At 35.7% G+C, this 12,392-nt stretch overlaps 1 protein-coding gene across 2 annotated transcripts in view; it reads right to left on the reverse strand.

The window, feature by feature from the left end:
- Window positions 1-705: 705 nt before the first annotated feature.
- LOC121855307 overlaps window positions 706-12,392 on the reverse strand; it is a 51,743-nt gene continuing 40,056 nt past the window's right edge. For both annotated transcript variants that reach the window (XM_042350190.1, XM_042350191.1), the window contains exons 8-12: window positions 8,992-9,730; window positions 7,499-7,714; window positions 3,778-3,964; window positions 2,094-2,202; window positions 706-1,358 (exon numbers count right to left, since the gene is read on the reverse strand). In XM_042350190.1, coding sequence (XP_042206124.1) covers window positions 1,056-1,358; window positions 2,094-2,202; window positions 3,778-3,964; window positions 7,499-7,714; window positions 8,992-9,730 — 1,554 coding nt within the window. In that variant the 3' untranslated portion in view covers window positions 706-1,055. The remainder of the gene's footprint in view (window positions 1,359-2,093; window positions 2,203-3,777; window positions 3,965-7,498; window positions 7,715-8,991; window positions 9,731-12,392) is intronic.

Here is a 12,392-nt window from a genome sequence, read left to right on the forward strand (position 1 = left end):
AAAGACAACTGATAAATACTGTTACTGGTATAAACATAATCATATGTCATAAAAAAAGACTCAACTATTTACACATTTAAACAGTATTCAAGTTACTTAAGGTATCTAAAATGATTATTGCTATTATAATCTTTTTATATAAATTATTATCTTACAAAAATATATTTTAACATTTCCCTTTCAGACCCGCATATGTAGGTTTGACCACCGAAAGATGTTAAACACAAGAAAAATTTAAAATACAGTATGTACTTGTTTGTGATATTTTATTATTTACCGACTCCTCGTAATTGAGGCATTCAAAATACTGTATGTAATAAAATTTAGAAAATGCAATGGAAACAATGTTTTGTAAATAAATGCAGGTACACCACCGATTATCTGGAAACTGATGGTCCGGCACTTCCTTTAGTCCGGACAAAATTATGACAGGGGACTTAACTTCCCTCCCTCCCTCTCAGCCAGGGTGAAGCTAGTTTTAGGCTTTTAAGGTTTTATCTTAGCAGAATATAAATTGCATTGCTGGAATCCTTGTAAGATAGTGATTAATTTGAGTATAAACATCACATAGTTTACACAAGAGATAAGCTCTTTAGTCTAGTGTAGTACATTTGAGTACAAAGTGTGTACAGTAATGTTGCTCAAAATTATGGCTTTATCACATTTAATTTACATTTAATATTTGTTTAATTTAAGTTTCTAGCAGTCCATGATGCTTTAGAGACACACATCATTAGTGGGTCAGAGGTGTATTGTTGAATTATTATTACCTGACCTCGGTTGGGCCGGCAAAACGGATAATCTGGCAAGGCTTTGGAACCTGTACCACAATAATGTGAATTAAAGATCCAAGTACCTTGAATTCCTTTGGTCTGGTGTAATGATCTAAGAGAATTTTTCAGCAATGTAAACATGAACAGTATTTCTAGATTTTAATTTATGAACAGTTATTACAGTCACTGATTATCTTCTAATTTGTCATAAACTGTATGTAGTACAATACAATGAAACCTAAATATTCATAATTCTTAATGCATACTTTGATCCATAATTATTTACTGGCTTTGTATTTGTCTTTGTATCATTCTAGTTAAGTTTATGACAATATCCCAGTCACCTTTAGAAACTCCTATGGCTTTTAAAATATCATTAGCATTACGACTTGTTGTTTCCAGAAGATGATACAAGAGGTATATCTTAAGACCTAAGGAAACTAGTATGGACTGTAGAGAGGCTTGCAGTGCTGAGGTGGAGTGAAAAAGCTTACGGCCATATTGCTCTATGCCCCGAACAAGTGTACCACCATAAGCCACTCCAGAGATGTGGCCAGTTTCAATGTTCAGTACAGTCACTTGATTCTGAAAATTAAAACAATTACCTAAAATGAAATATTTAGTCTCATGTTCAGCAACTGATTCATTGACATGTTATGACTGGTCACAAATACAGTAAGTCCTCTAGTTACATTGGTAAACATGACATCAAATAAAACCAAAAATTAAACTGTATTTCAGCATCAAGTTAATAACAACAATTTCCAGAAAAATACAGTATTGAAAAATGACAGAACAAAATCTATAACTATCATTTGCTGGTCATTTTGAACTCCTGTTTGCATGGTTTGCTTAAGACAAAACTGGGTCTTGGCAAACACAACATTAATGTTGATAGTGTTGCTAGGGTGTGTGACAGTGACAGACATTGTACATCATTATGAATGCCTTCACTGTACAGTGACCACAAATATTATCCATGAATAATGAGCGAAACAAGGCTTAACCAAAAATATAAAAGGTCAAAATGTGCAAAGGATAAACAACAGAAACCTACTTTTGAGGTGAAGTTACCCATCAGGGTGTATATGCATGTGAATATAGTAGGCTACAGTACTTGATGTAGATTTAAGATCAACAGATGAGTAAAGGTAATGCTATGCTTCTTCCAGAATTGTGACAGAGCATATTAACAACAATGAGTAGAAACATTTTTCTTGAATGTTAAATGGTTGACAATGTTAATTTGCCTATTATAAACTAAACAGCACTCCACTATTATCATATTTCTGACAGCACTTAAAAGATAAAATAACTCACCAAAGTAGAATTGGACATAAGGTCTTGAACATGAAGACGTTCTGGAATACACACACCCATTATACGAAACTGCTTCAGGTGATGGTCCGTAACAGTGCCTGTGTGCCATCTGTAATATGTGAAATACTGTCTGTATTGTTACACTCAGGTATTTTGTTCTGGCTAGTAACAGCTGAGAAAAACACTTATCACCCAGTGGGTTAAAGCCTATCTCAATTAACCCTTCATGAAGTACAGTAGTGTTCCACTTAGGTATTTTATTCAGCAAATTTTCCAAACAGCTGTCTAGCATATGTTTGTAAATTAAGTTTTGCTAACTTTTTTAGCACCTCCATTATTGTACTTCGTTCTTCCAGCATATTTCACGTCCTCCTCCTTAACACTGTAACACCTCATTGCATTCAAAAGCCCACTTATCTCTCTTCTGGCATCTCATCTTTACAAATTTTAAAATCTCTATTTTGCTTTTCTTTATCTTATCAATAATCACAGTAATACACATCTATCCTTCGTATTTCATTCAACAAAAATTTATTTTCCTTTTATCATTTTACCTTTTTATTAGTTTTATGGCAGTGTTGAAATTTTGTATTATACTGTACATCTCTGATCAAAAATACATTCAATACAGGGGGCCCCCCCAAATTCACGGATTTTTATTTCGCGGTTCTCTATTATTCACGGATAACACCCTGGATGCACCCAAGAATTTCTGTGAGTAGTTTTAAAGTTGCTGGCATTTTTGCAGCTGGGACAAGGAGCCATTTGTTCTAGAAACAGTAATTTCCTTTACATGGTATTGTAAATGTGTGTGTGTATGTGTACACACACACACAAAACACATACAAATAAATAATAATTGGAAAAATCCTCTCAAATAATCAGAAACAAATTTATAAAAAATGTGAGTCTACCCTCAAGTCCGTGCTTCATTAATAAAAGTAACAGCTTGGCACAGTAGCCTGGTGGTTACACAGACGGGTCTAACCTGGCTACAATGCCACTAGCTATGTTAACAGATGTAAATGTGAAAAGAAAGTTTTCTATTGATCTTTTTTTATCAGGTATTTGTAGATTTAAAAATAAATGTTTCAGTACGGCATTAATAGATTGTAATGTTTGTAAGAGTTCAGAAATGGTTACTGCTTAGCTGCCTCTGAAGAGTTGGGTGTCTGCCGTACGGACGTTAATCATCTCAGGTTATCATCATCAGTACAGTACAGAGAAGTTATAGATTGAACTTTTATATTTACAATAATTATTTTTTAATTAATTAAAACTAATACAAGTAATAAAGTTTAAGTAAGCAATAACATATTTGTATTTCTGGAGTTGGGTTAGGTAGAATTTAGCCTACTGGAGACAGCAATGAGGGATTCATTAGCTTGTGGGAGACCACAACTTCACATATGCAGGCTGATTTTTTTTTTTTTTGGCCATTTTTCAGTAAAAAGTGTGTCATATATGACGTAAAATACAGTATTTCATATGGTTCTACTGTGTTTATACCTTGTAGGATGAGCTTTTACTATATACCTTTAAGGCTTTTGACTTGCTTTATATCATATTTTAGAAAAGTGGTCACCTAGAGATTTACAAGATAAAAATTTTCAAAACCCAAATTCTAATGCCATCTGATTTATAGATGGAAATATTAAATAAAAAAACTGACAAAGAATTTTACCTGAGCACTGGTAATTGCTTTGAAGGTGAGCGAGGGAGAAGTGTGGCAAGAGCCCGAACGTAGAGTTTAACTGTTGGACGATAAGTGTCTGCAGCTGCCAATAAAACTGTGCGGCCAGACAGCAAGGCATGAACCAGACAGTGGGAGACACCACAAAACTGTTGCACCAGTCCAGACAAACGGCACACTATAAATAAGGAAAAACAATATATACAGTAACTTCATACTACATGTATATTTTAGTGTACAGGTATCCCTTGCCATACAAATGTTCACCATATGAAAATTAATTTCTCCAAAAATTCAATTCTTGGAACTCTTTTTCATTATCCAAAAGTGTAATTCACTGTGGTGAGCCCTCACTGCCCTCACATAAAGTAATGCACCATCTGTATACAGTACAGTATTTAATTTGGTTTAGCAATTTGTTAGGTACCGTAACAAAATATTGTGGATTTTGTTGTTTATGGTAAGAATTCATTAATTTAGGTATAATATTTAGTTTTTGTTATTCATGAACCGATTTCATTTTTTAAAGACAATATTGGGGTTTTCTTGTCATTGGGGAACCAAACCTCATTTTTCCTTACTTATTATGTCAGTTACTATCCCAAACTCAATGTCCGATTGGTTTTCATGGACCTAACTCATTCAGATAGCAAGGGATGTCTGTATTGTGCATTATTTCAATAACTGCTTAATACAGAAAAGGCAAAAAATTAAGATATAGATATACAGTATATGGTACAGTAGTGTACTAAAAGCATTAACAGGAATTTATTTAAACTATAAAGTTCCCCCAAAATGGGAGGAAATTAATCTTCTTAACTTAATACCTTTTAATGACATATTTCATCAATTGATATTTTGTCAAAACTTCTTACATGGTGGTGGCCAAAATGCTTTAGGGGATATTTTCAACTAAACATTAAAAATTTTTGAGGACGTAAAAAAAAATTACAATATAAATAACGAGTATAATATGCAGTACCGTACTTCATAATGATATACAGTGAACCCTCACTTTACGCGGTCAATTGAACCCACGGAGGCCCGCGTAAAGCGAGAAACGAGTACAGTGAACAACATAACATATGGGATTAAATGAAATAGAGACCGGCTGACCCCCAAACTCCACTTTTTCCAACACAATACCTATGTTCTAGTAAAAATAACATCTTAATTTTATGATGGTACATGCACACAATTAATACTTAAGAGAAATAGAGAAATACAGTCGCCAAATTAATGTCCATTCAAATAATGGACTCAACTCCCTCCCCCTCTTCTCACACTACACTCGCTGGCTCTTCCCTCTCTCAGAAATTTTTGGGGGAAAACCACTAGATTTTAAGGTATAGTAATAAATAATACCTCAAACTAAAGTTAGGATAATATAATTGACATTGCTGGATTCCTTGTAAGACCAGGAATATTTTGAATATAAATGTCATATATTTTGCACAAAAGATAACATATTTACTCAGAGTAAACAAAATACTTACAGTACCTAGATGTAAAATTTGTATGTCTAATGCAAAATCTATGATGTTTATATTCAAAATGATCATCAAATTGTAAGAATTCCAGCAATGTAAATTATATTCTGGCCAGGTAATTTGTATGAATTTTATGAGCTAAAACAAATATCTTTAGTTAATAAAAAAAAAATATTCTTCACGACACTATCTGTCAATCAAAGTACCCCACCTTGCCTCCCCTCCTCTTCCAACCGCACCAGATGGTCGGTCGGTCCCAACCCTCCCCCCCACCCCCCACCTTCCCTCCCTACCAGAGAAATGTTAGGTGAAAAAACTAGATTTTAACTTTTAGTAATAAATAATACCTCAGACTAAAGTTAGCATAATATAATTGACATTGCTGGATTCCTTGCAAGACCAGGAGTATTTTGAATATACACTTCATATATTATGCACAAAAGATAGCATATTTGCTCTGAGTAAACAAAATACTTGCATTAGATCTAAATTTGTATGTCTAATGCAAAATCTATGATGCTTATATTCAAAATGATCATCAAATTGTAAGAATTCCAGCAATGTAAATTATATTCTGGCTGGATAATTTGTATGAATTTTATGAGCTAAATAAAAAAATTATACACTCACCCGGGGTACACGCACCACGGAATGTGAGCATCCCGGGTTCTGGCAGGGTACCGCGTAAACGAGGAAACGCGGAATGTGGGACCGCGTAAAGTGAGGGTTGACTGTACAGTATGTATTAAAACAATAAGGAAGCAAGATTGATTTTGGAAAAGAGCAAAATGATTAGTGCACTGCCTAACCTCAAGCAATGGATGAAAGACATTATTCACTATATGCCTCTACTATCTTTGATGTATGGTACTAATTAAGCATTAATAACTGGGTCCCCAGAGGCATGCAAAATCACGGAGGATTGGTAAAATTAGCCAAAAACTTTTTAGAGTGGAGGACTGTGGTTGCTAACCCTCAGATATGAGGACAGTATACTTTGATTGATTGATACCTTCTACAGTAATGATTATCATCCTCAAGGCACAACTGATAATCAAATGTCATAAGCAACAGAAAGATCAAGCAGAACCAGGAAGGAGAACTTCTTGGAACAAATGTAAATAACCAAACCATTAGACTGTAGTACTGTAATTATTGCTCAAAGCTGCTTCTGTTCAGAGGAACTTTTAATGGGCAGATTTGAATCAAAGGAACCACCTTATTTTGCTCCAGTAATGTACTCCATAATTTCTATAAAAAGTAAAAATAAATAAAAATTTTATAAGCCAGATGATAATATGCATTATTTTCTCTATCATGACCCAATTTCTAAATTCTTGCAGCAAACACTTTTCTTATAGATGGCACATGGCCATTTTTCACTTTCCCCATGGGTTTCTCACCAACACCAATAATCAGTACTTTTTTCACCACACGTTCATACCCTTTGATCTCTATTCCATCCTTCCACCTCTTTATGTACTATCAACTATCAAGCACTATGTCATCAGTTCACAATAACTCCCAGGGCCAACCAGTCCTAAAATCCCACGATAGTGTCCCCAGCACCATCATAAATAAAAGGCAGCTCAAAACCTTCGTGAACCACTACTATTTTTTTTTTAACGGGGAATAGCCCATCCGGGCACAGGTCATTTACTCTCATAGCAGTTTTTGAGTTCTCATATGATGCCATAACCAGTTGAAGACACTTCTCAACCCCAAACTTTCTCATTGGCCACTGTACTACACATGGTACCCTGCCAAATGCCTTCTCTATGTCTACAAATACAAAGTACAGTAGTTTCCTTGCCTGGCATGTTTAATATGATACTGAAAGATAGGAAACCTTATTCAAAGTTAAGAGGGTGACTGGGTATTAAGAATATTGGTGAGGTTTTGTGTAGTAGAATGAATTATTTTTTTTTATAGTCACGAGATGCACGAGTTTGAATGTGATAGGAAGAAGAGCTGGGGGTAAGCCAAGAATGACATGGGAACAAGAACCTAATGAGAAAGGCTGTAAGAGATCCCACAGCATGGAGAGCTGCCACTAAATAATCACAGTTAAACTAAACAAATGTAGAAAATTACTGCAAGGCAGTGATGATGATGATGAAATTATGAAATAATTTACAACTTTGTAGATATAAGGCAGTTATGATGAATTTTAATAGAGAATTTAAAGCAACGTGCATATATGATTCCATTATGATTCCTACCTTTGCTGATAAGCATCCTTTTATCAATATCCTCCCTTGGAATAGACTGTTCTCCCAAAACTGTGGCAATATCATCTTCCACTTCTTCTTCTTCTTGGATATCCTCATAGCTAGATAAGTCAAACATATGGTTGGAAGACCTACTGCTGCTACTGCTTGTACTGAGCTTACTTACACCTTGTTGGTTACTGCTACTAGCAATGGGCACTCCACCTTCTGTAATATACATATACAACATGCTTAGTCATTCATATATAGGTATCACAAGGAAGCAAAACAGATCACTGCAAATCTTCAAGGAAATTAAAAAGTTTGAGGAATGTTGCGAGGAAATGGCCAATGAGCGTGAGTCCATCAGTTGGTAGGCCACATAGAATAGACTTAATTTTTTACTGCAGATTTCTGTCTGCCACTTTAATGTATAAATGAGAAGCTGGTACAGTAGTCTTCAAACATGCATGTAACCACAACTTTTAATACATATTCAAGGAGTGCAGCACTTACAATCTAACTAAAATTAAAATATGGTTCATATATTGATTCCCCTTTAGTGTGAAGCTTTCAGCATGAGCCAACTACTGTACGGTATTTGTTACCAAGATTGTATGTGAAAACAGCAGTGAGCAAACGAACAAGTTTGTGCTGTGGCAGCAGACAATGAACTAACAGTGTCCTCATGCAAGTGTTTGAAGAGATAGGCTGTGAGATACATCAGCTAATCATAGGCATCCCATGCAGTCACATGACAGTGTAGTGGCCAATCGTAGCTCATGAGCACTCTGAGCCTACCCACCCACGTGCCCGGTAAGGGTCCCTATGTTTTTAACATGATGCAATCTCTTGGAAATTCGTTCCCATGCTCAAAATGGAGAGATTTTCCTGTAATTTCTCGCAATGCTAAAAAAAAATTCCTGTTAACGGAGAGAATATAATAAGGGAATTATGGTGAAATTGCATACCCGGTAAAGACATTGTTAAAGTGGTCCTGAGAGAGGAGAAGAAAGTCACCCACCCGCACTGCCTCCCATCTGCTGCTCCCAGATACACACTCATATACCAAGTTTTTTCATCATTCATAAGGCACATGAGCACATTGAAATAACTTTTCTAAAATTCTGTGGTTACCAATAATTACAAATACTGTAACACTTTACAGTACAAAACAGTCATAACAGTGAAAAATGTTGTCAACAATCAGACTTGTGTCTGATTATCTTGAAACAGTCCAAATAAAAAGGTTTATGTCCCCCCACCTCTAATTCACTTTTTCCAGACTGAGATCTGCCCAAATTATTCCAGTATATATCAAGTACTACTGTATGCTTGAATATATAGGGCAATTTAAAATATCAATACGTATAAATAAAAGACTACCTGACAGGTAGAGATAGTAAACTTTGGTGAAATCAATGAACAGAAAGACTTCAGTGTTAAAGCAATTTTTTTTAAATGCAGGAAAATATATTCATCAGAAAGAAAAATGAACAACTTACCCTGGTTTTCTTCAGCTAACTCCTGAGAAGTCATCATTTGACTTGAGTCATCTAAATCCAAAATAATTTTGTTGTCCCACATAATAGTCATTGATTCTGCATCAACACCTTCTGGAATATGTGGCACTGTAGCTTGGTCATCTCCATTACCTATGCTTGAAAATGAGGCACTATCATCATCTATCACCATTGGAAAAACTTTCAAACAATCTGCAGCTGCTGACACACTTGGGTTACCTTTGGGAATTTCCAGTGCATCTGTATATTCAGAGTCTGGACTTGATGACCTTGATAAGCTATTCCTGAGAAACTTTACAAAATCTGTATCCAAACATAAAGCAGAATATGAACTTGACTCAGGAGATGGTTTACAATTTTCTTCTTTAATTACATTAATGGCTGGAATATTTCCAATAAATAGGGAGCCACATGGATTTTCATATACTTCATGATCCATATCCTCAAACTTCAGAGTTATAAAAGGTTTACAGAACACCTCATGAATAGAACGAAGTTTGGAAAGGCAACCAATATAACCAACTCCACAAAGTTGTTGTACAGATCTCATGTCATGAAAGTTTCTCTTCATCAAAGACAGAACACATACAGTTGGTTTGGTGTCTGTCTGAGGCTTTTCAAACATTGACAAGTCATTCATAGCCTTGTACAGTGGTGACTGTGGTTTTGACAAAATATGACCAGCAAGGCAACTTAGGTCTTCTTCAATCTCCTTCTTATCCTGCAAAAGTAAATATGTGTTTTAAGTGTTATGATCTTCTAAAGAGATTTATTGATTCCTGGAATCTACAAAGTAATAAAGTACATCCTAATGTGAAAAATCAAAGTGCATAAAGTGTATATATTGGGGTTTCTTAATAAATAAACCTACATCTATTCTTCTTCTTTTTTATTACAGTGAAAAATCCTGTGAAGGTTAATAATATTTATTTTTGACTCTTATATTAATATCGTAATTGATAAACATTCTTAATAAAACTAATGGGCATAGGGATATCAAATTCTCACTATTTAAGAGTATGCAGCTGGTAACTCCACCTTCTGTATTTTTATTACCAAAAGGAAACAAGAACAAAGAAGACTATAAGTGCCTGAAAGACTATTGTAATAAGGAAAATGACTAACTTAAAGATGAATGGGAGAATCCTGGATATCTTGGCTCAAAGAGAAACAAAATTGAAGGACATAAGGGGACATCTGCTTAGGACAAATGAGGTGGACATAAAGTTATGAGTCTGAAATGGTTAAATGTAAAAGAGGTGTGGTAATTCTGTCGAGAGGAACATAATCTAATATCATAAGGCGGGTGAGTCAGTCCAATAACACTATGAATCTGGTTAAAAAATAGGGGATGGGTAATGAGTTATTTCAAGTGCATATTCACAAGGGGATGAGGAAAGAAAGGTTTTGGGAAAGCTTGAGCAGCTGTACTGATCAATAATTCACTGGTCAACAGCCAAAATGGTTCACATATGAGATCATGCTCACACAACTAATTTCATATTGCTGAATTCGAATCTGATATTTGTTTTGTTCTATCAGACCAGGTTTTATAAAAAAATCAATAGGTACAAATATTTAATATTCCATCACGTGTCGTGCAAAAGATGAGATTATCTCATGTGACTGTGCTTTCATGACTAATTTCATATTAATGAATATTAATTGGATGTTTCATTCTACCATCAGACCTACTTTCTTAAAGAATAAAAAAAATAGTAAATATAGTAACATTATCGCGTCATGCAAGATACAATTTTAAACCTATCACAGATAAGCTCATAAAAAATTGTACCAAAAAACATAAGTTCAAATCCTTTATAATGACAAAATATGAAGTTCTAAAAGTGCTTCTGAACTTTACTCTTTCTCTTGTACAGCTTGCTCTCTTCTCGTTGCAGTGTCCAGCAATAGTCGCCCATCATGTTAGGACTGAATTGTCCCTGATATCTGCTCTCCATTATGGCGATATCTTGATGAAATCTTTCGCCGTGTTCATCACTAACGTCTCCAAGGTTACCTGGGAAAAATTCAATATGAGAGTGGAAAAAATGCAATTTCAAGGACATCCTTGCTCCCAATGCATGATAATTCTGAAGCATGGTTGTTACGATTTCTTTGTAGTTGTCAGCACGATAGTTTCCAAGAAAATTCTTTGACACATTGACAAATGATTCCCATGCTTTTTTCTCCAGTGGGTTTAATGTTTTGGTGAATTCGCTATCATTAACTAGTATACGAATTTGTGGTCCATTCAAGACACCTGCTTTCAACTTGGCTTCGGAAACCACACCACCTAGTTTCTGAGATAAGTATAGAGTCCCAGCACCGAATTGATCCATAGCTTTGATGAAATTTTTAGCCAAACCGAGCTTTAGATGCAGTGGAGGCAAAAATATCTTTTCTGGATCTACAAGCGGATTGTGAGCACAGTTAAACCTTCCAGGCGCATCTCTTGGTCTTTTCGGCCAATCCTTTCTCACATAGTGCTCTGCATCAGCTCTGCTGTTCCACAAGCACAAAAAGCACATGTGCTTTGTGTAGCCACTCTGAAGGCCCAGTAGTAAACTGATGACTTTGAGATCGCCACATATCTTCCACTGGTGTTTCTCATACTCTATAGCGGCCAACAGAATTTTCATTGTTTCATAGCTCTCAGTCATTTTTGTTGCGTGTGCTATTGGGACAGATGGAAGCCGATTGCCATTGTGTAAAAGAACAGCTTTCAGAGTCTTTTCCTGAGTCTATAGACAGCCTCCAATCCTCTGTCTTGTATGTTTCAGACTTGCAGAGTTGTTGCATGAGAGATACTGCGTCCTCGCAATAACAAAGGTTGTTTGTCATCTTGAAAAATGCAGACAGCTGTCTATGTCGGTAACGCGCTGTAGTGATATGCACTCCACCTTCTAGCAGGTCGCTGCTTTAGTCTGGATCTTCAGCTACAAGTTTAGGTCCCTGATGAGATCATGAAGCGCTTCTTGAGTAAATAGTTTAGGCCTGGTATTTTCAGAGTCATCCTGGTAATTGAGGTAGAGGTAGAATCTTCAATTCTTGTTCAGTCGGTGGATTTGGGACTGGAAGCAATATTGGGGTACTGTACCTTGCCTCGTGTCTTGATTTTTATTCCCTTAATATTTGTGAGACAGAAGTAGCAGTCACTACTGTGGTCTTTAGGTTCACGCCATATCATTGGTACAGCAAACGGCATTCCTGAACTTCGTTTACCACACATCCACTCGCTCAGGTGGTTAACACAAGACTTACAGGCTACATGAGGTGCCCATTTCTTGTCTTGGTCACCCAAATGACATTTGAAGTAACTTTTGTAGTTCAGTCGAACAGCTTTTGTGATTGGTTTCTTGAGGCTACCAGGAGTGAAGGCA

The sequence above is a fragment of the Homarus americanus genome, unplaced genomic scaffold (assembly GCF_018991925.1).
Source record: "Homarus americanus isolate GMGI-L3 unplaced genomic scaffold, GMGI_Hamer_2.0 scaffold32063, whole genome shotgun sequence".
NCBI classification, from domain to species: Eukaryota; Metazoa; Arthropoda; class Malacostraca; order Decapoda; family Nephropidae; genus Homarus; species Homarus americanus.